The sequence below is a fragment of the Monodon monoceros genome, unplaced genomic scaffold (genome assembly GCF_005190385.1).
Source record: "Monodon monoceros isolate NGI ecotype Baffin Bay Population unplaced genomic scaffold, NGI_Narwhal_1 Super_Scaffold_18, whole genome shotgun sequence".
Lineage (NCBI taxonomy): Eukaryota > Metazoa > Chordata > Mammalia > Artiodactyla > Monodontidae > Monodon > Monodon monoceros.
Window position 1 is genome coordinate 50,992,181 of NW_021703774.1, and position 27,080 is coordinate 51,019,260.

Sequence of the window (27,080 nt, forward strand, 5' to 3'; positions counted from 1 at the left end):
CTCTCTTGCATCCCTGCCCTCACCATGAGAACTGTTCCCTCCATGAAGCTGTAAGATGCTGCCCTTTCAGCCTGAGACCCATAATAAGCATCACTGGAGTAAAGACCTAATGGCCCCTGTGCAGACCCACAACCTGAAGCATAGCTAACTCAACCAACCTACAGATGCTGAGTGAGAAAAATGATCATTGTTTTAAACTACTGAGCTTTGGGGATACTTTTATATCGATAATTGTGGCAATAATTAACTGATACACTGATACACTCCACGAGCTTAAGTCTCATTTTATGGCTGAGCAAGCTCAGACTGAGATAATTTAAGTATCTTAGTCAAGGACACATAACCAACCAAAAGTAAAGATAGTCTGTGATCTTTCTACTATACCTATTTCCTTTATTAATACACCTGAATATTGCATTCCTTTTTTGAGAGAAAAATATTCTTGGCTGACAGTAATCTCATGGTGAACCAGACCCAGCCCCCCATCTTTCCAACCCCAGATATTTTTTTCCCACAGCTAATCCAGGACTCCTATACCCTATATTTGTGAAGTTGACATTTTGAACTTCAATTTAAGGCTTTGCATTTCCCCTTTTTCTTGCATTTCCTCACTTGTGGCACAGACTGGAAAATTGTTCTCTAAGCGATTTCATTTTCCTCCTGGGCTCACAGATGGACAGTTTTTCCCAGCTTCCTCTGCATTTAAGTGTAGCCACATGACTGAGTTTTGGCCAGTTTAATGTGAACCCAGGCCTAGCCCGTAAGACTTCCCATAAAATCTTTCATGCTCTCTTTCCTTGTTTACCAGGACCCAGAGGGGAACTCTGAGGACCTAGGTGGTGACACAGTGACTGGATAGATAGAAGGGGTCTTGTTTCTGAATGACTTCATGAGGCAATCTCCTTTTAACCCTACCACAAATTGCACTGGACATAAGCAAAAAAGTAAACTTGTATTAAGTCACTGAGATTTGGGAACTGTTTGTTCCAGCAGTTAGCCTACTCTGACTAATTCCACCTGGATCATGTCAATCTCATATTGCGGCCTGGCAAATAATCTTCACTCCTGACATTATTGCCTATCTGGATAAAGGTCCCTTTCAATTATCTGATTTTATTGCCTATGTGGTCAAACATCCATGCTCCCATATCTCCCCAGTTCAGTAACATTCCCATATGGGGTCTCTCTTCCTTGCTTTGTGAGTCTAGATGGAAATGCTGTTGGTCTTGAGGCCCTGACTTTAACATTATGGGATTATGGTATAGGAGCCGTGTTCTACAGGGAAAGCACCTGTCACAGTTAGGAATTTATCTTGGACTATCTATAACTATAAAATCAATGAATAGGTTAACTCCGGCTACAGCTAGGGAGAACAATATGCAGATTTTAAGTGATAAATTTGATTAATGCATGAAGATTGCAGTAGAAAGAGTTTGATAAAGTAAGGCTTCCCCTTCTTTGTTCCATCTTTCTCAATTAATCTCTCTTCATTTTCTCTTCTTCCTCAAGATTTTCCACTCTACTGTTTTCCATATTTATTCTCAGGAGACCTATCACAAGAATAAGCACCTATCTTGAAATAAACCAAATTTATTTTTTAGTTATCACCAAATAATCCTATAAAGAAATTCCTATTATTCTACCCATTTGACTGATGAGAAATAACTTGTACAAGATCACACAGCTGGAAGTAGCAGAACTTCCATTTAAACCCACAGAGGGTACTTCCCTGGTGGCACAGTGGTTAAGAATCCGCCTGCCAATGCAAGGGACACAGGTTCGAGCCCTGGTCCAGGAAGATCCCACAAGCCACAGAGCAACTAAGCCCATGAGCCACAACTACTGAGCCTGCGCTCTAGAGCCCGCGAGACACAAGTACTGAGCCCACGTGCCACAACTACCGAAGCCCGTGCACCTAGGGCCCGTGCTCCGCGACAAGAGAAGCCATGACAATGAGAAGCCCGTGCACCGCAATGAAGAGTAGCCCCCACTCGCCGCAACTAGAGAAAGCCCGCGTGCAGCAACAAAGACCCAACGCAGCCAAAAATAAATAAATTTATTTTAAAAAATAAATAAATAAGCCCACAGAGTATGATTGCAGAGGGTGGAACCTCACCCACTTGCTTTCTGCTTCATCTAATTCAGTCCCAGAACACCCTACTCTTAAAGAGTGACTTCCTTCTTTTATTATATCTTTACACGTGGCAGACATTTTTGCCTGGAAGAGCTCAGAGCCAAGTGAAGAGCAAATAGAGATGGGCAAATAAATAATTAATTAAATGCACAAAATAAGTTCTAAAGCAGAAATATAAACAGACTGATGGGGAACCAGAATGAGGAATAACTAACTTGCTTGCGGGAGCCAAAAAAGAAGCTATAGAGAGGTGATATTTAAACGGGTTTGAAAGGTGAGTCGGAGCTCAGATGGTAGAGAAAATGGAAAGAGCTTTGCAGGAAAACGGAATAGGACATGGAAAGACAAGTGGGATCTAAGGAAGGCTCTGTGTCTAGGAAAATCTGGAAATGTTCACTGAGACTGGAACACAAGATAAGCAGGAAGAAATGATGGGGCATAATCAGTGGCACAAGGTCAGTATTCATGGAATATTTGTTGAAATAGTAAATGGATGGATTTAGAAGAGACTCTCATGCTAAGAAAACACATTTGGATTTTATCCTTTGGGCACAGAGGGACCAAAAGAGGATTTTAGGCAGGTTGAACTGGAGAAGAGAGAAAAGGCCAACGATGGTAAACGATGGTAAACGATGAAGCCAAGACAAGAGAGAAGAGGCTGGCTTTGAAAGGCAGTTCTGAGATGGAAGCCACATAAGGCAAATGGAAGATGGGGAAAAAGCATGAGTTACAGTGGTGGCCTGTCATGGTAGGAAGCACAGGAAAGCATATAGAAGACATAATAAGTGTAGTAGAAAACAGGGTGAGTGCAGTTCTGGCTATGATTTTACCACAAACTAAGTCTAGGTGAACAAAATCAAATCATGTGGGAGGTGCAATTCTTTGAGAAGTTGAGAAAAAAGTTTTCTCAGGATTTTTTTTCTACATTTCACTTGAATGAAAAAACCTATATTCTCTCATGATAAATCCAGAACATATTTCCCACTTTTCTTGTAAAATTGATGCTTCAGGTCCCAAGCAGAGTCACCACATATTCTGAGGTGAGCCCGTGACCTTGAACTACCATCACTCATTTTCAAGAACTGCACAGAATGCAAGAAGTTAAAGAAATCTGTGGAGAGGAAAACGCCTGGTCTGACAAACTCCAGGATGGTGAACTGACACTGATCTGTGACAAAATTCTTGAGGATTTTGAAAGGTGAGCACGCAAGCAAGCAAGCTCTCCAGGAGCCGGAATTGGTTCAGGAAGAAAACCTTATGTCAACATCAATTTCTCATTTATTATCCCTTTCTTTGTTTACCAGGACCCAGAAGAACTCTGAGGCTCTGGGTGATGACAGAGTGACTGGATAGGAGTCTTGGTTCTGCATGATTTCATGAAGATCAAAGAGGGAAAAGAGAGAGTTGGGAAAAAAGAAACAAGGACAGTTTGAGAGAGAGACTGTGAGAGGGGAAAGAGAGAGAAAAGAATATCTGGAAGGAAGTCACAGTGTGCTACTGTATCTAAGAATAACTGCCTTCAAATGTCTGGAGACCTTTTACAAAGAAGAGGAATTTACACTTATTCTAGAGAAACAGGAGAAAGCAGAGTCAGGACCGATAAGTGGAATTATGGAAGGAAATACTGAGATTCAATTTCATAAAGATCTGTAGAGTGTTTTGGGCTGCTGAGGGGAAGTTGGCTTCAGAGCACACGCAGAACTGGACCTGCCCAAGCCGAGGCACCTTCTTGGGGATTTGTAGAGTGGTTGTCTGCCATGGGTAGAAAATAAATGATTTTAAAGTTTCCTTCTGGAACCCTTCTATGCTGTTGGTGGGAATGTAAATTGGTGCAGCCACTATGGAAAACAGTATGGAGGCTCCTTAAAAAACTAAAATCATAACTGCCATATGATCCAGCAATCCCACTCTTGGGCATATATCCAGAGAAAACTCTAATTCAAAAAGATACATGCACCCCAATGTTCATAGCAGCACTATTTACAATAGCCAAGACACGGAAGCAACCTAAGTGTCCATTGACAGATGAATGGTTAAAAAAGATGTGGTATACATATATATATATATATACACAATGGAATATTACTCAGACATAAAAAAGAATGAAATAATGCCATTTGCAGCAACCTGGATGGACCTAGAGATTATCATACTAAGTGAAGTAAGTCAGAGAAAGATAAATATCATATGATATCATTTATTTGTGTAATCTAAAAAAATGATACAAATGAACTTATATACAAAACAGAAACAGACTCACAGACTTAGAAAACATATGTTTACCAAAGAGGAAAGGTGGGCGGAAGGTATAAATTAGGAGTTTGGGATTGACATATATATACTACTATATATAAAATACATAAACACCAAGGAGTTACTATATAGCACAGGGAACAATATTAAATATCTTGTAATAAGCCATATGTAAAATAATCTGAAAAAGAATATATATATATATATTGAACTATAATATAATGAACTATACTTCAATAAAAAATAAAAATAGGGGTTTCCCTGGTGGCACAGTGGTTGGGAGTCCGCCTGCCAATGCAGGGTACACGGGTTTCAGCCCTAGTCCGGGAAGATCCCACATGCTGCGGAGCAACTAAGCCCGTGTGCCACAACTACTGAGCCTGGGCTCTAGAGCCCGTGAGCCACAACTACTGAAGCCCATGTGCCTAAAGTCCGTGCTCCACAATGAGAAGCCAACACAATGAGAAGCCCACGCTCCACAACGAAGAGTAGCCCCCGCTCGCTGCAACTAGAGAAAAGCCCGCATGCAGCAACAAAGACCCAACGCAGCCAAAAATAAATAAATAAAATAAATTCATAAAAAAATAAAGTTTCCTTCTAATTCACAGATCCGAGCACCTTGGTGCTGTTCTGCCATCCCATGTCCCCAGGCTTCCCTGCATCCTCAGACACTGTTTTTGCAGCTCTGGCCTCTCATTCCAGGCCAACCACTAAATCTGGTGTCCTCTGATTTAGTCTCCTGGCCTACAGGCACCAGAATGGACATTGCCCTACTTCGTGGTAACAGAAGGTAAAAGAATGTATTATCAGGTATTGTCAGCCTCTAGAGCCACATCTCTTCTATCAAGTCCCACGTGAGCATGAATTTCCAGATGGCCGAGGCTGGCATTCAAGGACTTGCTTAGCCTCCCCTCCTCTCCACGTGGTCTTTATCAGACTCACACTTTAGAACATAAACAGAACGCAGCTAAGCAAAGCCTGGCTCACTGCGCTGAAGTTTACCTCTGTTACTAGTAAACCAACTATGTGACCCCTGTCGAGGGATCATTAGGTGTTTACATGCGTCTGTGGATCCAGGAGAACTCGCTCCCCAAAGAGTCTTCCTTCCTCTTCCTCCTCCGTCACCAGCATGTCCCCAGATGAGACACAGACTCTCCCAGCACACAAGGAAAATGAAAATTCTCCCAGGCACCAAGGCTAGTAATGAAGGGCTTGGGGCAGCGCTCAATCTGGCTACCTCATTTTTCTCCCACCAGGGCCTCCTGCCTGGCCAGTGAGACCTCTTGTTCATTCTGACTCATTCTGACGTCCAGAGCTTGCTTGTTCTTTGCAGGGAGAGGGAGAAAGAGGCACATTTCTGGGCTCAGGGGAGAGCCTGGTGTGGTGGCAGAACCAGGGAGCATTGAACAGGTGCAGAGGGGAAAACACAGCAGGCAGAGGGAGCTGTGCCAGATCCTTGCACCCTCTCTGAGCCATGGCCCGAGTACAGCAGCCCTAATCTGCCCACCCTATACCTACAAATCCTAAAGCTGACTTGGGAGTCCCAGCCTCTAGGTCTCTTTCACTGCTTCATCTGATTCCATGATATGCTGTGGATGCAAAGGGTAAGTAGGAGTGACCCAGAGCGCGTACCAATCTTGTCGTTATATGAAACTCCAAATTTGCAAAGTAGCCCAATAAGCAGAGGTTATTTGCATCACCAAAGGTTTCTTCTTGTTGGATTAAAATATTTCTTGAAATATAAGATATTTCCAAGTGGATGTCTGTGTTTTATAAATCAGTAGCTACCTGATCCTCAAGTCAGGGGCTAGAGACTGACTTAGCACTGAATTTTTATAAGCCATTGCCAGGCAAAAAAATAAGATACTGAATTTTGGAAATAGCATCAAGTGTCCCTCGATCAGAGGATTTGATTTACAGAAATTCGATTTACACTGCACCCTTATAGAAATACACTGGCAGTGCAAAGCCAACACACACAAAATTCTCTACGGGTGACCTGCTTCAGGAAGGTTCATCTGTAGCTTCTTCCCACAAAGGGTTCCCCAGAGCCCAAGTGCAGATGCAGAACTCTGGTGGAAACAGAGAACTACAGGGTCTTTGAGTGGGATGAGACACCTTCTAGCCCCGAGACCCATCTTCTCATCCCAAAGGTCTGCTAGAATGCCAGAAGGAAGAGTATGAGGGGCAGAGAGCACAGGTGGTTACAAGTAGAGGCACCATTTCTCTTGGAGCATTAAGAATCCCAGGCTCAGGGGCTTCCCTGGTGGCGCAGTGGTTGAGAGTCCGCCTGCCGATGCAGGTGATGTGGGTTCGTGCCCCGGTCCAGGAAGATCCCACATGCCGTGGAGCAACTAAGCCCGGGCGCCATGGCCGCTGAGCCTGCGCTCCGCAACGGGAGAGGCCACGACAGTGAGAGGCCCGCGTACCACAAAAAAAAAAAAAAAGAATCCCAGGCTCAGATTATGTATTTGATTCAATAATAATCATTTAATGGTCAGATCCGCTATTGTATGGTTGAGTGCTGGCTCTTCCTCTTACCAGTTGTGCGACACCCTCTAAAACTCAGTGTCTTCATCTGTACAGCATGTATACAAAGAGCATCTCCCTTGTACATTTCTCATAATAATTTTAGCATATATGTATATTATTATGCACTTAGTAAGATGTTGGGTATATTGTGAATACTCCATATGTATAGTCACTGTTATTTATTATTGTTATTAATATGTCACAACATAGAGGAATGCTTTGCTTTCTTCTAAGTTATGCATTTGCCCTCCCAAAACAGTCTGGTTTTTTTGCCCTCTTGCTCCCATAAAGAAACTGGGGAAATTGGTGAGAGCCTGCTGCCCTGTGGTCCACACTTCAATACTGTGTAGTCAATGCCTTGAGATCCCCGCTCACAAAAAGCTTTTGTCTCTCAGACATCCATGCCCTCTAGTCAACAGGCCCTCTGAAGGTTTCCTCCTGCTCGGTTCGTGAAGCTCCATTTAAGGTCACCTGCCCAGCCCATCCACAGGATCCAGTGATGCCTTTTTCAGTTGCTTCATATAGGATTGGGCAAATCAGTCCGAAAGACCAGAAGGCTCCAGTTGTCTTTCATTTGAGTCAGGGATAGATTGCGGGGATAGAAATCTTTGTCTCAGACTCAGGTCCAAATCTTCATCTCCAGCCCAGCTCTATGGTCATAAATCTGTTCCACTTGCTTTGAGCAGTTTTGCGAGCACACTCACCTGTTTCTAATCCTGGAGTCGAAGACGGATGACTGGCACGGGAACCAAACTCATACCGAGCGCTTTGGTCTGCTGCACAGACCTCAGCCCACTTCCAACCACTTGCTCCCGGGGGTCTGTCTTCCTTGAAGGCAGAGCTCCCTGAGGCCTGGGCCATGTCTCATTCACAGCTGTGTCCCCAGCACTTGGGGAGTGGCCAGCACACAGAGATAATAAACGTATGCTGACTGAATAAATGTCCCACCACATGCCACTCACTGTTCTAAGCAATGGGGACTGAAATAATTTTCTTGTGGGAGATGTGGAAAGCCCTGAGGTGGGATAAATGTGGCAGAAGCTGAATAGAGAAAAAAACTGAGAATCCCTGACCCAGAAGAAGCTGTTCTCTTGAGGAGAAAAAAAATGAAAAGACCACGCGGCTAGCCAGTGTCCCTTTCTGCCTGCATCTGTGTCCCGACGGTTTCTAGATGAAGCCTACCTCACTCCTTTCTACATATACATGTCTCTAAGTAGCAGTTCATTCATGAATAAAATTAATTATTTCTCAAAGCAAAAATTAATCCTCTTTTTCCCTGCCTGACAGACTCAAGATCTCTCTACTTAATCTCATCTGAAAACAAAACTGAACTAGCTTTCTCCCCTTGGCCTTCCTGGATTTTCCCTGCTTTTCTTGCATGTTTTTATTTTTACATTTTCTTTTCACAGACCATCTTTGCAATCCTATTTCAAGCCAGGTGGATGACATGGAAATAGTCCTAGAACACACAGGAAAATTTGGGGCGAGAGTCATTTTGTCCTGGGGGAACGTGGGACTGACATCCTGAGAATTCATTCTGATATGGCATCCATGGACCAAATCTATCCATCAATCACTGAGAATGTGCTAAATATCTTCCTCTCCCAGAGCCTGAGATGCTACATTCCAATGTGTTTTTTCCGTTTATGTGTGCTGTCACTCACACTGGACAGCTAAACTCCTGGAAATCAGTAGAACCTTGTTTTCTCTATCTTTTGTAGCCTTCAACAGTGCCCAGAATAATGCTTTGCACAAAGTAGATGCTCCATAAATACTTGCGAGAGGACCAAGAAAGAAAACACATGGTGTGGGAAGCTTACTCTAAATTCAATTTTTTAAGCCTAAGTGATGCTGGATTTTCAGTTGAACTAGTGGCTTTATAAGACCTCAAAGCACTGCTTACCATTTTCTCACCAGGTGCATAGTCACACTCCATTTTTCCAAAGTAGAAATGCAAGGAATTGCCTTTGGTCCTACCTTCTCCAGATATGCAATTACTTTGACTTCATTTTACTCACTGCCAGTACAGGAAAATGACATGCCCTCCAGGTGAGAGGCTTTTAAAATTGCACCTTGGAAGAAATCGGTGTCTAGGAGACCCTTCTGGCATTTTGGAGTGACAAGATATGGCAGAAACAACACAGTGGGGGAGAGCAGGTGGAGGAGGGACATTCACATGCTTCTTGGCATTTACACTGGATGCATGGGACTGGCTGCTCAGTTTCTAAAGCACACCTGGCACTCCCACAACTTGGGTTATACTGCTCCTGTGTCCACAGCACCGTTCCCCAAGCTCTCCACTTGGAGATCTCCCACTCAGCCACATCAGAGTCTGGCCGATGGATCCCCTTTTTTTCTGGCCTTCCTTGACCTTTCTGTGCAGAGTGACCTCGCACTTTCTCCAAATGTACTTGTCTGTGAGTTCCACCAGATCAAGAACTGTGTTCTCCCCATTCATGGCTTGTTAGCAGAATCTTGTAGAAGCATGAGCACAGAGTCGGCCTTCAATACAATGGATTGAATGAGTACTGCTCTTCTTACGCTCTTGAATTGTTCATTGTATGTGTATGTGCTCTTTCTCCTTCCTCGAAGTGAGCAGCACACTTCCTCATTCGCATAGGTCAGCAGCACTGGTGCGGATGTTTCCATGTTAAGATGCAGACAGGATGCTGCACAAGGATGAGTATCTGCAAGGCCCAATCCAAGGGCCCATACACCCTTTTGGGGCTCATCATCCAGACACTTAAGGAATAAAATTCCTTGGGTGAAGGCCTTCTGCTGGGTCTACAGCCTAGATTAGATAGTTTATGTCAGATATACGGCTATACATTTAGCCAGCACTGAACTCTTGAAAGCAAACTCTAGACGTTTGGTTCTGTCCCTCTCCCACCTCCTTACCTCTGTGGACTGAGAACTAGTACCTGTAACCAGACTACAGGCTCATCACTCTGCATTGCCTCTGATTTCACTATGATTTCTTTTGCTCTAGTTTGTGTACTGTTCCTTTCTCGCCTTCTATTCCAACAAACTCCCTTGTCAAAATATAAACCCAGTGAGAAGGGCAGAGATCACCCAGTTTGCTCGGGTGATGGTCGTTTCTCCGGCCGAGCTCACCTTCTCCCCTGCCTGTCCCATCCACCTGAGAACCACGGCTTCCCTTGTGGTGCCCTGCAGCTGTGTGATAACACAACCTTTCTGTACCTCCGTAGCTGTAAGGAACACCTAGGAAATCACTGGGATTTACCCAGACAGACTGAGGTTGCCTTTGGTTGCCGTTTATTTATGTGGATTGTGATCTCTTAATTGGAGACGGTGCCTCTCCCAGGGCTCACTGTTTATTCAAATCAGTATTTGTTAGTCCCTGAGACATGGTCCAGATGATAAATCAGCTCTGGAGTTCCTTCTGTGATTGCTTCCACAGCTGCTCTCTGCCTCCTCACCTCTCCATCTCCCAGGAGGCACCCATAGGCTGGTTCTAGGCCCTCCAGCCTTTTCTGCTTTTAAAATTTTTCTCCCAGCTGCTGGATCTTATGAGTTCATGTGCCTTGGCACTAATAATTCCTAAATTTAACCTCCCATGACTACTGTTCTATTTCATTTGTAACATCTCCTGTAAATATTCTCATGACCTCAAGTGCATCATGGGGGATGCTGCCTTACCATTAAGCCTTCTGTCCTTCTCCACCCTGGTTATTCCTGCTCTCCTTCCACCTCCCAAGCACTTAGTATAATCTAGCTTTAATGTCATACTGTTCATGTGGGGCTCCTGTTAAAATGCAGATTCTGGGGCTTCCCTGGTGGCGCAGTGGTTGGGAGTCCGCCTGCTGATGCAGGGGACACGGGTTCGTGCCCCGGTCTGGGAAGATCCCACATGGCGCGGAGCAGCTGGGCCCGTGAGCCATGGCCGCTGAGCCTGCGCGTCCGGAGCCTGTGCTCCGCAACGGGAGAGGACACAACAGTGAGAGGCCCGCGTACCGAAAAGAGAAAAAAAAATGTAGATTCTGATTTTGTAGGTCAGGGTGAGACTTGAGGTTCTGTCATTTTTTACAAGCTCTCAGGTAATGCCAATGCTGCCGGTCCACAGACCACACTTGGAGCAGTATGGATAAATTATTCAGTTTTGCCCGTTTCTCACTTCTTTCACATGTAAGCTATTGCCAAACCTTATTTTTCATCCTGATGAATTATAAACAGATTATCTTTTCTTAGGGTAATTGCTCTGGTGCCTGTAGAAAGGTTCTTTTGCCTTAACTGCCCTCATTCAGCATGTCATCTGATTCTACCCCAGCCTGCCCTATTGTATGTTTCCAGATGCACCTGATAAAACACACTCCTGCTTCAACATTGCCTACCTTTGGGTACCACTCCAACCTCTTGGTTTTAAGCTATGTTCTACTTTGGTTCTCAAAATTTGCAAACTTTGCCCAGAATATGATCAGAAAATCATGATCAGAATACGATCACATATAATATGAAGATCGCTACTTATTTTTTGGTTTGTTTTTTTCCTCCTAAAAGACTTCTAACATACCCCTAGACCCTTCTTTTCTAAAAGAGAGGCAAATGATAGAAATGGAGGTATTAGTGACTAAGGTCAATAATTTGGAATTATACCTGGCCTTGCTTTTCTCCCAACCATCATATTATACTCATTGTTCTATATGATCTCTAACTTTATCTCTTAATTTTAATTTATTCTTTCCGAGTTTTAAGTGTTTCATCATAGTGACTTGGATTTTTTCCAATCCCACGATCATCTCTCTATTAAAGCTTTAATACAAAAAGAAATTTTTAAAAAAAACAGACTGCTCATTACTTTGATTTGTAGCAAAGAGAGAATGGAACATTACTGCTAGAGTGTTTTGAGAAACCATATTTACATTTGCATCAGCTCAATTTAGGTGCCTGATTAGGTTGCGTGTTAACGATAAAGATACACTTACCAGTCAAAGGGAAGTGGCGTGGTCTAGAGTAATGAGCAGGAGACTTCAAGTCAGGAGCTCTGAGTGCCATTTCTGGCTGTGACTGGCTACCTCTCTGACCTTGAACAAGTCCATCTCACTGCCCTGAACCCTAAAAACCCCCATCTGCCTCACAGGGCTGCTGTGAGAGGTTGATCACTTAAGGGTTTATTGTACTGGGGGCTATAGAGTGGGGCAAAGGCAAGCAGTTGGGGGTCACAAATGGAATCCGAGACAGGATCTCTGCTCTTCCAGCTCTTACCACTAGCCTATTAAGAGACAGTGTCTGAGAAGTGGACTGATTGCTCAGATCTTGGTCTGATAGGGCTTGAGAATATGCTGAGAGGTCGGCTAATGGAATTTAAAAGCCTGCCCAAAACTGGGTGAGATGGCCAAGGCCATCCTGTTATTTAGGAAGTTTTAACAAGAATGTATATTGTCTCTCTTCTCGTAATGGTGCCATCCTGAGATTGTTCAAGTTACCCCGGGACCAGGGAGCTGGCAGTGACCAGTGCCCAGCTTCTGTAGGACATCTTAAGAAAGGTCTGCTCAGTTGGCAACCTCTGACTTTATAGGAGAAAGATCATTCCCTGTGGTGACTCTAAAACATGCTGGAAATGATCCAGCTCTTTCTGGCAGTCCATAAGACCAGTAAGAGTGTGCCCCAGAAAACATGCATTCATTCTCCAGTTGAGTTCCTCTCCCAGCAGAGAGAGAGATTGAGGAATTAAGGTTAATATGCTTTAAAAAAGCAAGAGAACAATTTTTTTTTCTCCTTCTAATGTACGTTGTCAAATGCTAAGTTATTATCAGATGTCATCATGAAGATGGTACCCATGGCTGTCATCTCATTATAATTTTTGCATTGGTTAATATTTGTTGAGGATACTCTAATAATAGGTAATATTTATTAAGCACCGTTCTAAGTGTTTTACATCAATTCACTCATTTAATTTTCAGATAAATCCATTAGGTGGGCACTATTATTGTCCTAATTTTACAAATAAGGAGATTGGGGAACAAAGAAATTTAATAATTAACCCAACATCATACAGCTAGTAAGCTGCAGCCCCAGGATTAGAGTCCAGGTCATCTGGCTCCAGAACCTTCACTCTGGAGCATCTATGCCTATGAGAATACAAACTTATGGAGAGAGCAACAATCTCTGGGGACCCATGGTTAGAGAGGCCAGAGCTATTCTAGATCAACCAGTCATCTACTCCAACAGAGAGCACATTCTGATTTCCATATAAGAATAGGTGGGGTTCAGAGCTTAATGTTAGAACCTGGTTGTGTAATTGCTATAATATGTCCACACACAGATAGAAGAGAAGAAGGATCTCTGTTCTGCTGTGTAAGAGAGCTTCATGTAATTCTGTACCGAATATTCTAGCCCCATTGGAAAGTCTTATTCTTCCCCCACCACAGCTCACCTCCCTTCTTACATGGAAAGCACATATGGATACCATATGATCTCCATGTACCAAAAGCTTTCTAAAAGAATTGAATAAAAGACTAATCCTGTTCGAGACCCAATATTTCACCACAGAGCATTTCTGATATTCTCTGTAAGCTCTTTCTCCCTCTGCCCTTCTGGAAAAAATGCCCTTCTAGTCATTAGTGATGACTAGACCAGTTTTCTGTGACCTGCTCTAGTCACAGTAAACAAGGTCTTGAAGTTGCTAGAAGGAATTACCACTAGAGACAAAAGGGAAAGGGATAAGAGTGAGTTCCCTTGGGGATAATATAGAGCCCTACAACAAGTATCCATGGATCCACCATGGACTCCCAGAATGCTCCTGGAGCAGCCGTATGTGACCATTCTCCCATTGCCCCGCCATGGGGTTGCAAATCGCAATGCTGCATTCCTGTCAGAATGACTGGTTACTGTTTCCCCAAGTACAGGTTCATGTGCAATAACTGACCCCAGAGAAACAGAATGGCACAGTGTAAGAGCCTGTCACATTAAATGATCAAAAAACCATTACGGGGCTTCCCTGGTGGCACAGTGGTTGGGAGTCCGCCTGCCGATGCAGGGGACACGGGTTCGTGTCCCGGTCCGGGAAGATCCCACATGCCGCGGAGCGGCTGGGCCCGTGAGCCATGGCCGCTGAGCCTGCGCGTCCGGAGCCTGTGCTCCGCAACGGGAGAGGCCACGGCAGTGAGAGGCCCGCGTACCGCAAAAAAAGAAAAAAAAAACATTACGGACTGATAGAACGGTTGATGGTGCAGAAGTGATTCCGGACATTCCCCGTGGCCGGCTCTGAGCTGCTGCTAAGGCATTCAGTGGTCACCCGCCTTGGGGCTGGGGCCTGATGACAAGAAAAATCTGTGGAGGGGTGAAGGAAACTGGTGCTTTATTGCTTCTAGTTCCTATAGCCCTTTGAAGTGAATGGTGGTATTAGGATTCCCAGCCTGACATTTCAGTTCCAACATACTTTAAAAATTTTTTTTGGTGATAACAGTGCTTTTGAAAGATTTGAGATAAACAGAAAAGTTTGAGGTGAATTAAATCTTGTTTTCCTGAACTAGAGGGATTTGCTGCTTAAATACATTCTAGGGTGGATTTTCTCTTTTCCCTTTTTTTCTTTTTTTTTTTTTGGAGAGATGGAAAAATAAATTCTTTGATAAAGAGAAGCATCGCCCTGAATTTACCTTATAGAAAATTCGTGGGGGACACAGGTCTAATTTCTTATATATTTACTGAGAGTCAAGTTAACCTCTTTTACCGGAGCAGGTGTTAGCTCAGCCACTCCCAGCCCGAGCTGGCCGCTCTCTGCCTCAGTGGCCCTGTGTGAATTTACACTACAGTCTTTGGAGGATGGCAAGAATCAGAGCCGCTGAACCGGAGAGTATGAATTGTAATCCCTTCTAATACCAGACTGGAAGATAAATGGCTTTTGTTTCTACGGACCTCTGCACGCAGGAAGCACCAGCCCCTCAAATACCTCATCTTTCCCTTTGTCTGCATCTGCATGTGGGAATCGTGTACCAGGAAAATGTCCCCTGTAAATGGCTGCACTTACCATTTGGGACTCTCCCAGTGCTCAATACCTTAAAACCTTATTTCTGAGACTCCGTACTAACCTAAACAGACTGAGTGGTATTGCAGAAGAAAAAAAAAAAGCCCTGGGCTTCCCTGGTGGCGCAGTGGTTGAGAGTCCGCCTGCCAACGCAGGGGACACGGGTTCGTGCCCCGGTCCGGGAAGATCCCACATGCCGCGGAGCGGCTGGGTCCGTGAGCCATGGCCGCTGAGCCTGCACGTCCGGAGCCTGTGCTCCGCAATGGGAGAGGCCACAGCAGTGAGAGGCCCGCGTACCGCAAAAAAAAAAAAAAAAAAAAAAAAGCCTCTTAGAAACAGAAAAATATAGTTTCTTTAAATATAATTTAAGAACCCAGACTTTGGAGTCTGACTACTACTTGGGAGCTAATCCTAGCTTCACCATTTACTAGCTGTGTGCCCCTCGGCAAGTTCCTTAACTTCTCTGGACCTCAATTTCCTCATCTGTAAAAAGGGGAGAATAACTGTTCTTCCAAAAGAGGACTATTAGAAGGATTAAATGAGTTCATGTACATAAGGCATGTAAAGGGCTAGATCCAGCAAGAGGGCCAAAACCTTTAGTATGTTCACATGACTAGGAATGCACGTGCCCAAGGTTACCAAGAGCAACCTCTAGATGGCAAAAGAATAGGTGATTTTCTGCCTCTGTTTCTCTTTGTGCTTTTTCATACTTTCCCTCTCTCTCTCTCTCATAAGAAATGAATCTGTAATCGGAAAATAAATAACTCTAATAAAAGAAAAAAATTCTAGCAAAGTTCCCAGGTTTGTCTGAAGACTATGGTCACGGTGAGGAGGAAAAAGGGGTGACACTAAGGCAGGGACTGAGAAGAGGGATGAAGGGGAAAGTTGAATTCAGGAATGCACTCAAGGGAGCCCTGAGGGTCCCTGGGTCACCTGAGGTGAGGATTTTGACGAGCCTTGTGCTTCTGAAGTGTTGGTCCAGCAGCCAGGAATTTGTACCTGGTTCATCCCTTGTCAGATGGGTCAGACAGGTCACATGTTTTACTTTCAGCTCTGATGCTCCTGAGGACAGGCCGAGGGGCAGGGACGATGCAGCCCATTTCCTTGCACAAGGCCAACTGAGGCTGTGGTGTTGACAAGGGTGAGGGCAGGCCCATCCCTGCCCCTGCGGGGCTCCCCCCACCTCTAAGGCAGGAATTGGAGCTGCCCTTCCTTCATTTGCATATCGAGTTAATTACAACTCATAAAAGTATCTCACCCATTATTTAAAACCCGGCCCCAGCCTTCCACTCTGACCTCCTGCAGCAGCTCAGGCCGCATGCTGAATCCAAGCCGCCTGATTTGTCCTCAATTTATAAGCAGCACAACCTATAAATAGAAACCCTTTTGCTAAGTTCCCCAGGAGGCATCAGCAGGTTTTCCAGCTTGTATGTGTTTTCTTCTTTTTTTAAAAACCAACATGGCAAGCTTGTTCTCCCTGCCTGCTGGTCCTCCGGCTCTCCCCTAGTGCAGTCTGCGGCCTGCCAGCTGGCTTGGCGCTTGGCGCCCTGCACAGACCCAGGCTGGCTTCAGTGGGACGCCGCACTCACCTGTAGATCCTGTATCTGGTGGTAAAACCCTGGCGGTAGCGCTCCACGAAGTCGGTGTACTCCTGCGTGCGGTGAAATGGGCCCCGATCTGTGAGCAGCCAGTCCAGGGGCGGCTGGCCGGCCGCGGAGGCATGATGCTCGGGTACAGCAGCAGCCGCCGTGGCCGAGACAGCCAGCACCCAACCGGGGAGGGCCAGTGCCAGCAGAGCTGCCCATGGGGCTGCCGCCACCGGCCGAAGCCCTCTAAATCGAGTGCCGCACTGCCACCTCATGCTTCTCCCAGGCGGTTGGTGTCTTCATTCTCTCGCCACACTCTCCCGCTCTGTGCCGCTCCACCAGGGCTCCTGGAACTGGAAAAGCACAACACGGAGATGTCAGTTGCACACCCTGGTCTGACCGCATGGGCCTGTGAGCATCAAATCTCCTTGGGCAGGGCCCATTCTAGAAATCCTTTATCCTAGTAACACATCTTCCTTCTAGGCATTGAGCTACGTGTTGATGTATATTTCATTTAATTCTTAAAACAATCCTACAGGAAACACCACTGTCATTTTGCCGATGAGAAGATGAGGTTTAGAGATATGAGGAAAGTTGCTTAATTTCACGCAGATTTCAAGTGAAGAAACCAGAATTTTGACCTCAGGGGGTCCAACTCTAACCTTTATACTGTGTTGCTTCCTTGTTTCCTTTGTAGACTCAACACCATCCGCTTGTCTTCCTCTCTCAAAAATGTTCACTATGTTTCAATAATAGCCTCATAGATTGTGTGCAGCCTCTAGAGGCTTGATGTAAAGCAAAGAGAAGCCCCCTTTTTCTGATGGTGAATTGTGGGCAGAATAGTGAAGTCCCATCACTGTTATGAAGCTGGGTGAACTTGGGCAAATTACTTCCCTTCTCTGAGTTTAGTTATCCCTTACGGAAAATAAAAATGGAGAACAGTATGGTTCCTAATACTACTAAAAATAGAGTTACCATATGATCCAGCAATCCCATTCCTGGGCATATATCCAGAGACAACCATAATTTGAAAAGGTACATGCACCCCAATGTTCACAGCAGCACTATTTACAATTGCCAAGACATGGAAGCAACCTAAGTATCCATTGACAGATGAATGGATAAGGAAGATGTGGTACACACACACACACACACACACACACACACACACACACACACACAATGGAATATTACTCAGCCATAAAAAAGAATGAAATAATGCCATTAGCAGCAACATGGATGGACCTAGAGATTATCATACAAAGTGAAGTAAGCCAGACAGAGAAAGACAAATATGATATGATATTGCTTATATGTGGAAACTAAAAAATAAATACAAATGAATTTATTTACAAAACAGAAATAGACCTGCAGACATAGACAACAAACTTATGGTTGTGAAAAGGGAGTAGGGGAGGTATAAATTAGGAGTTTGGGATTAACATATACACACTACTCTATGTAAAACAGATAATCAACAAGGACTAGCACAGGGAACTGTACTCAATACTTTGTAATAACCTATAAGGGAAAAGAATCTGAAAAAGTATATATATATATACATTTTATAAATAAAAATACTTTAATATATAAATAACTGAATCACTGTGCTGTACACCTGAAAGTAACACAACATTGTAAATCAACTATACTTCAATTTTAAAAAAACAAATGTAGGATTATACTATATTTAAAAAGAAAAAAAAAAATAAGAGAAAAGAAAGAGGCTTGACTAGATAATAGTCAAGCTTTGGACTTCCTGCTTTGAAGATCGATCTGTTCCTTTACAAAAGGCCATGCAGGGATAGAGTTACAGTGGGAAATCACCATCATCAGAGAACAGATCCGTGGACACAAGGATGGCCATTGTGCTCTTTCTCCTCACTGTGTAGTATGGAAGCTCTCTGAGGGCAGGGCTGTGTATCCCCCTACCCTAGTTCCTGAGAGCACACAGTAGGCCTTCAGAGACGCTTCTTGAAGAAATGAATGAGTGCATTCTTGCCCTGCCCTGCCCTCTCTGAGTTGAGGGACAGTGCCAGGAAGGGAGTAAGACTTTGGCCTTCAAGACTCCTGGCTGACTCAGTACTGCAGGGGTTCTTGGAATCGAATTCATTTCTTCAATCTTCAATGTCTAGCACATGCTGTCAGAGTCTCACCCATCTCCCCTCACCAGTACCACCTTGGTCTGTGCTAGAATGACTTCCAATCCCCAACACGTGTAATTTGTGGCTTTGAGGCCTTTCTCTGGCTGCCAAAGTCCAGAGATGAGCTTCCTGTGATGAAGCAAGGGGTGTCAATTCACTGGCACTTCCAGACTTCTGTAAGGCCAGGTAAAGTGGGCTTCAGCATTTGACTCACTCCCATTCCCCAGGGCCCCAGGTCACTCAGGAATGGCTCCAGTTTAACAAAACCACCGACTTCCCTTGGACCAATGCAAACCCTGAAGAGGCTGCCCAGAGGCTGGGGCCAATTCTTAATCCTGGTCACTCCTAGCCTAAAAGCTGGCCTGAGTCTGACAGATCTGAGCCTCAGCATTTGTACAAGATGCTTTCAAAAATGTTGCAGTGCCTGCTGGTAAGGATAAAGGGACAGAAGCATGGGTGCATGGACCTTCAGAGTCACTCCTCTACTCTGATTAGTAGGTACTGACCATCTACTACGCACTGGGTAATTCTTAGAAGTTTCCCCAGTTAATTCTCACAGAAAGTTTCTACTATAAGCATTATTATTGCAAGTTTACATTTCCCTGAGACTCAGAGGTGCTGGGCTAGGAAGATGCAAAGGTAGAATATAAACCTAGACCTGGTTCCGTGTCCAGACTTTTCCAAAGAATGCTTTGCTCTCTAAGGCGCTAGAGTGGGCCCCAAGATAGACCCATACTTAATGAACTGGTGGACAGGGGGGCTGAAGGACAAATAGTGAGGCAACATCTGCCCTACCAGATCTTTAAACCTATTATAAAATTCCAGTAAGTAAGTAGGTGATACTGGCACACAAAGTGGGTGGGCAGATCAATGAAATAGAACAGCTAGCTCAGAAATAGACCTTATTATACATAAGAACTTAGTGTGTGTGTGTGTGTGTGTATGCATCACAGATTAAATGGGTAGGGAGTAGACTATTTTATACATAATATTGGGAAATTAGTTCCAGATGGATTAAGAAGTTAAATATAAAAAATAAAACCATAGAAAGAAGACACATTTCCAAGTGTTTTTATAATAAGTAGGCATTACTTTTAAACCGGGGAGGGAGGAAACTCGTGCTATAAACTAAAAGGAGGAATCCGCCTTGCACATGGAGGGGTAGGCATTTATTTTTATGGGATGTAATCTAATGAGGATGCCCAAAATATTTCTCATTTAATCATCCATGCATTCGTTGCTTGAGAAACGGAAACTGAGGTCTCCTAAGTGCCAGACACTCTGCTAAGGACAAACAATATGAAAGCAAGTGCTCGTTACATTGTCTGAAACACTACCTACCATTAGCGATTACTTCCTCTTATAAAATATTGTTCTCTTTCTAAAGGCATATTGATGGAGGCACATTTTGGAGACTGGGGCTGCTTGACAGAGCAGGCCAAGGCAGCAAACACAGTAAGGTGGACAAGCAATGACACAGGTAGGACACTGCAGAATGCAGGTTTCTAAAACGGTCCCCAAGTTTCTTGAGCCCTTCTGTGTGTGTCTTTTATAATCTCCTCCTCTTGAGTGCAGGCAGGCCCTGTGAATATGATGGGAGACTCCTTCCATGATCAGGTTACTGATCAGTTGACTTTGGGTTAATCAAAAGGAAAAGTATCTTGGGTGGGCCTGGCCTAATCAGGTGAACCTCTAAAAGAAGGTGAAGTGTCAGAGAGACAGGATCTAGCTGCCCTGGAAGAAAGCAAACAGCCATGCTGTGTACAGTCTATGTGGGCCATGCAGCAAGGGATTGTGGGTGGCCTCTAGGAACTGAATACAATTCCCAGTGAACAGCCAGTAAGAAAATGGGAACCACAGTTGTACCACCCCAAGAAAACCAATTCCTTTTTTATGGCTGAGTAATATTCCACTATAAAATTCCACTGTGGTATATATGTACCACATCTTTATCCATTCATCTGTTGTTGGACATTTAGGTTGTTTCCATGTCCTGGCTCTCGTAAATAGAGCTGCAATGAACATTGGGGTACATGTGTCCTTTTGAATTACGGTGTTCTCAGGGTATATGCCCAGTAGTGGGATTGCTGGGTCATGTGGTAATTCTATTTTTAGTTTTTTAAGGAACCTCCATACTGTTCTCCACAATGGCTGTATCAATTTACATTCCCACCAACAGTGCAAAATGGTTCCCTTTTCTCCACACCCTCTCCAGCATTTATCGTTTGTAGATTTTTTGATGATGGCCATTCTGACCAGTGTGAGGTGATACATCATTGTAGGTTTTTTTTTTTAATTAATTAATTTATTTATTTGGGGCTGTGTTGGGTCTTCGTTTCTGTGTGAGGGCTTTCTCTAGTTGCGGCAAGCGGGGGCCACTCTTCATCGCGGTGCACTGGCCTCTCACTATCGTGGCCTCTCTTGTTGTGGAGCACAGGCTCCAGACGCGCAGGCTCAGTAGTTGTGGCTCACGGGCCCAGTTGCTCCACAGCATGTGGGATCCTCCCAGACCAGGGCTCGAACCTGTGTCCCCTGCATTAGCAGGGAGATTCTCAACCACTGCGCCACCAGGGAAGCCCCCATCATTGTAGTTTTGATTTGTATTTTTCTAATAATTAGTGATGTTGAGCATCTTTTCACATGCCTCTTGGCCATTTCTATGTCTTCTTCAGTGAAATGTCTATGGAATATTACTCAGCCATAAAAAGGAACAAAACTGGGTCATTTGTAGAGATGTGGATGGACCTAGAGTCTGTCATACACAGTGAAGTAAGCCAGAAAGAGAAAAACAAATATCATATATTAACACATATATGTGGAATCTAGAAAAATGGTACAGATGAACCTATTTCCAGGGCAGGAATAGAGATGCAGAAGTAGAGAATGGACATGTGGACATGGTGGGGAAGGGAAGGGTGGGACAAGTTGGGAGATTAGGATGGACATATATTCACTACCATGCGTAAAATAGCTAGTGGGAACAAGCTATGAAGCACAGGAAGCTCAGTGCTCTGTGACGACCTAGATAGGTGGGATGGGGGTGGGGGGGAGGTCCAAGAGGGAGGGGATATATGTATACGTATAGCTGATTCACTTCACTGTACAGCAGAAACTAACACAACATTGTAAAGCAATTAAACTCCAATTAAAAAAAAAAAAAAGAATAAGAAAACCAATTCCACCAACAGCCACATGAGCCCGGAAGAGAACTCTGAGTCCCAGATGAGAACTGCTTTCCTGGCTGACACCTTGATTTCAGTCTTGTGAGACCCTGAGCAGAGGACCCAGCTAACCTGTACCTGGACTCCTGACCCACAGAAACTGTGACATGATGAATTCATACTGCTTTATGTCACTACGTTTGTGGTAATTCCTTACACAGCAATTGAAAAATAATAGACACATAAAGGACTTCGCTCCCATCCTGCACACCTTTGAGGGTTCTTGGTGATTTCTGGAGGAGACTAGCGATTATTCTCGGCATGAGAACCATACAACATCAACCCTGCCTGACCTTTCAAGGTCAAAGTCCAGGTCTCTGTTTATATGAAAAACTTCAACTCTCATACAGAGTCAGTCTTCAAAAATACATGATCAATCAATTCCATGCGTTTCCTAGAGGCGTCACTGTGAGCCGGTGACAATGTGTGGCCTTGGCCCAGCCACTGAGCCTCCTGGCGGCCTGTGCTGTAACACAGGGGTGGCAGCCGCCCCCTCCCCTGTTAATCGCGGGTTTCTAAGGACAGGTGAGAGCGCGTGTGTGAAAAGCTGTGTGCTCTTTGAAAGAAGCGAGCTATATTAAGTCAACGTGTGCTTCTTGTCATTCTTTGTTTGTAATTATGCTTTTTCAGGGTTCACAATGTGCTGGAACCTGCCTGGTTATAGAAGTATCAGCTTTAGAATCAAATGGTTTTGATTGCTGGGCCGGGTCTGCTGAGCACAGCAAGAACGCCTGAATTCAGTGCTGACGGCGCCTCTAAAAAACCGGGCCTCAGAATCATACGGTTTCCGTTCCATTGGTTTTTCTCAGGATCTGAAAACATTTTGACCAAAAAAAAAAAAAAAATCTCTTTTTAAGAAAGAGAAGTTTTAAACAGGTTTCAAAATTTTCCTTAAAAAAATACCTAGAACACGTTCCTTCACCTTTAAAAAAAAAAAAAACCACAAAATAATTGCTGCATTGACAGTTGCGTAAAAATTAGACTTTTCAAGGAGGATAGCTTTTGGGCATTTACCGTTTATGCTCCACAAACAATATTATTATAAATCTTGTAACAGCAACCTGTCAAGCAAATCTTAACCGTCTAGATTCTCGAGTCTTGTGCTGGTACTGTTAATATTCAGCAGGTTAAAACAATTCTCGCCTTCCCCATGATGCTTCTATGTATCCATTTTGTCCTACAACTGGTTGTGAAAGTAAATCTCTATGTTACATGTGAGTGTATTAAAGTCATGGCTAAGCTAGCTCCTTGAGGAAAACAATTAGAAATTTACTTGTGAAAGCCAAATAATTTCACTTACTTAGACCCTACTCAAGACAGAGTTCTATACCTACACAAATTATAAATCAGCTTTGGCCCAAAGGTACAAGTAGAATAAGTCATGGCTTTTCCTTTGTGAGTACATTAGCTCTCATCTGTTCGTTAAGCCATGAATTCAATGGGTTCCAGTTTTGTCAACTGAGAAAATCAGGTGTAGATTAAGTCACATGAGAAGTGGGCAGCGTGGTCTTCAACAGGGGAAAGCTTATAAGAATCACATCTCCACCAAGACTGTCACCCAGCTGAAGACTTCTGGGGACTCTTTTGTGTCCTCCTGTTGGTCTCCATCTCCATGTACACTAGGTGTGTCGATGGAGCAGTTAGGATCTGGGGCATCAGCTGCTCAGGTACTAAATCCTGGCAAGGGAGATAGAAGTACAGTTTCCTCTTTGAAAAATACTGTGCAGGGGAGGGGCTCCACGTTGGAGGAGTTAAGGCTATGGCTAAGCTGTTGCTAGAGGCCAGAAGAAAAGGAGAAATAGATGTGAAATTAGTATTATAATTAACAGAATTGTTAATGTTGTTAACAATTATCATGAATCGATACCAGCAGACATCATTTTCTGTTTGTGTGGTCGCTACTATTTATGAAGCACAGATAACAAAATGATGCTCGATCTTTGTTTCTCAAAATGTAGGATCCCCTTTTAACAGGTGAGAACACTGAGGCTAGGAATAGATAAGTGAGTTGCACAAGGTCATGTGTGTCAGTGGCAGATCTGGGTCTACCTACTCTAGCTCCTATAGTATTTACACTTCACTGCACCACTTCCATGATTTACAGCTATAAAAACACGTGGGCTTGGCCACTTACAAATCACTTCCCCAGGGAGCCTCCCTTTGGTCATCAGTAAAATGATTTAAGAGGTGAGATGATCCTCATGGTCCTGCCCAAAACAGAAATCCCTTAATTCTATGCAAATAAAAGGGGCACAAATATGAGGGGTGAGGCGCTGAGATTCTAGTCTTCTTTGGGAGGAGGCTCTGTGTTTCAGAAAGGGAGTGAAGCATAAGACAAGTGAGGGATAAAGCAGACGTTCTTGCCTGTTGGAGCAGTGACATTTATTAAAATGATTAGGCAGTGACATTAAATAAGTTTTCAAGCCATTTGAGTGGTTAATTGGCCAACTCTATTGAAGAGATGTTTTCTTGAATAAATCTGAGGGTGTCAGTAGTAAAAACTCACAGAAAGTGTTATTTGTTCTTGTCATCCACAACATCTGGACACAAAACCTCCTGTTTTGACTAGAAAGGGAGAGGAGACCAGAGAAATGACAGGACATCCTGGGGTGAAGGGTAGATGGGGGTGCTATCCATTCAGATGAAAGACTTGTATTCGGCTCTCTCGTTGGGATGATCTGCCAGCCTCAACAGACCCTAACCACAGCCTTTTCATCCCTATAATATGTTCCTCGTTGCACTTCAGAGAGTTTCAGCTGTGCCCATCATTCCCCGTGTGCACCCGGGCAGATGTCACACCCCGACTGCCACTCTCCTCTCCAGGCTCTGGGATATGACCTTCAGTGTCACCCTCAGAACTGGCCTGGACCTAGCAAGGTACACTTGATGCATTCCCCCACTGCTAGACTTAATATAGGTGAGGAATAGGGATAGCCTCCCTGCACAGAATCAGGTTAACAATGTTAAGGATGATTTGTACAAAGGTAAGCTCTATCATGATTTACTATTTACTATCATGATTACTAAATGTTCTTGCATTCATCTGAGACCTTTAAGAGGAGAGACTGGGAGAGGCTAAGGGACTTGCTGGAGACAATTCCACAAGGAAGCAGAAATGAAACTCGGATATTCAGACTCCAAAACCTATCACTCAGGTCTCCTCACCCTCCCTCACCTCTGTCCATGGAATAGTCAATCATTTATTAAGCAGTTTCTATGCACCAGGACTGCACCAGGTGATGGTGGTAAATCTGATGAACAAGACAGACCCAACACCTGCCCTCATGGAGCAGCAACAAAACATAGGACTTGAGGATCCTGTAATGAGCTTAAAACAATAATATTCTCTCTCTCTCTCTCTCCATCTCTCTCTCTCTCCATCTCTCTCCATCCCTCTCTCTCTCTCCATCTCTCTCCATCTCTCTCTCTCTCTCTCTCTCACACACACACACACACACACACACACACACAGCTTCAGTTACATTAGACGTCATAGGCTCCACCCCCTCAGGGCCCCCAGTTTATAGGTTTCTGCTGTGTGATAACCAGCCCTTCACTCATCAAGGACGGATCCATGTGTCAGCGGCAGAGGTTTCAGACTTGCCTGCCGGGTGTCCTTGGCACTTTCCTTGGGGAGACAAGCTAACTGACAGGCTTGCCCAGAGTCTCGTGTGATAAAGCCTGGGTCACCATGTGCAGACCAGGGTGGGCCCTGCGGCCCAGAACTTCCCTTGAGGTCACAGGGGTCTCCAGAAAAGAGAAAGAAAGCACTGCCAATCAAACAGAATCTCGAAATGAAAAGTTGCACATTTCAAAGCCTTTAAAACCTGATCTCCATGCATATTAACCTTTCTCAAAACCGCTTCCATTATACTCCTGCATTATGAGACCCCAGCAGCTCCCTGTGGCCTGAGAACACATCTGCCTTCCTTCCTTCCCCAGGCACCAAGCCCTCCATCAGTAGCTCAGCAGTGGAGGGGTTACAAGCATAGACCATGGAGCCAGAACACCTGGCTTCTCACGTTGGCTGCACCTCTCCTGGCTCAGCTTCCTCAACTGTTTAAAAAAAAAAAAGGAAAGAAAAAACGACAATAATAATAGTGCCTCCTCATGGGGTTGTGGGGATTAAATGCAACAACATTTGTAAAGGCCCTGAAAAGTGCCTGGCCCACAGTGAGTGCTGTGTGTGTGTTCACTGTTAGTTCTTCAAAGGCATCAACATATGGGTTTTTTGTTTGTTTTGCTGCTGCTGTTGTTGTTTACAGGTGAGAAGCCTGAGAAGATAAAGTCTCTGTTAAAAATGTGTCCTCATTAGGCCTCAGGGGTCTCCACAGGTCACTCCAAGTGGCCTTGGGGGTCTTCCCCCCGCCCCGGTCCTCCATAGATAATGACTGCAGAGGTGGGCAGTCCTTTTGCTTTTATCTGTGGCCTCTGTCACTTGACCCTTGATAGTGTGGCTATGGGCCCCACTGTTTACTCACTCCTGCCTTCCTTTTTTTCTCCCTGAGTCTATATCTGTGTGTTACATCTTTGAGGCTCTTGCCTGTCAAAGCTAGACTCTGTGTTGATTACTTTGTTACTTTGCTTTCCTACAGCCTCTGTTCCCTGATTAATTTCCACCTGATCAGATCATGGAACTGGGGGAAGGGGTGAGATCCTAGGGATTACTTGGCCTAGTGGGTCTCAGTAGCCTGGAGTGCGTGTGTGGTACGTGTGAGTGTGTGTGTGGGGGGGTGAGGTACGGAGACAAGGAAAGAGAAGAGAGGAATGATTGATACCTTGGGTTGGGGTGTATTTCTATAGTTTATTCTATTGAAAATCCCCAGGAAGATTTTGAAGTAACTCTCCAGTGTGAGCCAGTGATAGAACCCCCTTCACATTGTTTGATAGATGAGAAAACATAGGGCCACAGAAGTGCCGTTAGTTATTGTGAGTTATTCACGATTTGGGGGCAAAAACAAGACTTGAACCTGGGTCTCTCAATGCTAAGCCTAGAGCTCATTCCATCTTTATTTCACATGTGTCAGAGGTCAATTAAAATTTTCAGAAGCCGGAATCCATGAGTTCCAGAGTTACCATCATCATCATCGACAATTACGTTTTGATACCAGTTATTATGTGCCAGACATTGGTCTCAAAAACTTTCCATTCATTGGCTCATTTAATTCTTGTAAAACTTTATGAGGTTGATATTATGCCCATTTTACAGAGGAAGAAACTCAAGAA

The 27,080-nt window shown here is 44.3% G+C and overlaps 1 protein-coding gene across 1 annotated transcript in view; it reads right to left on the bottom strand.

The window, feature by feature from the left end:
• BRINP2 (BMP/retinoic acid inducible neural specific 2) overlaps nt 1-27,080 on the bottom strand; it is a 115,946-nt gene that overhangs the window by 35,968 nt on the left and 52,898 nt on the right. The window contains exon 2 of the mRNA XM_029229072.1: nt 16,493-16,842. Within this exon, the coding sequence (XP_029084905.1) occupies nt 16,493-16,764 (272 nt within the window). The 5' untranslated portion in view covers nt 16,765-16,842. The remainder of the gene's footprint in view (nt 1-16,492; nt 16,843-27,080) is intronic.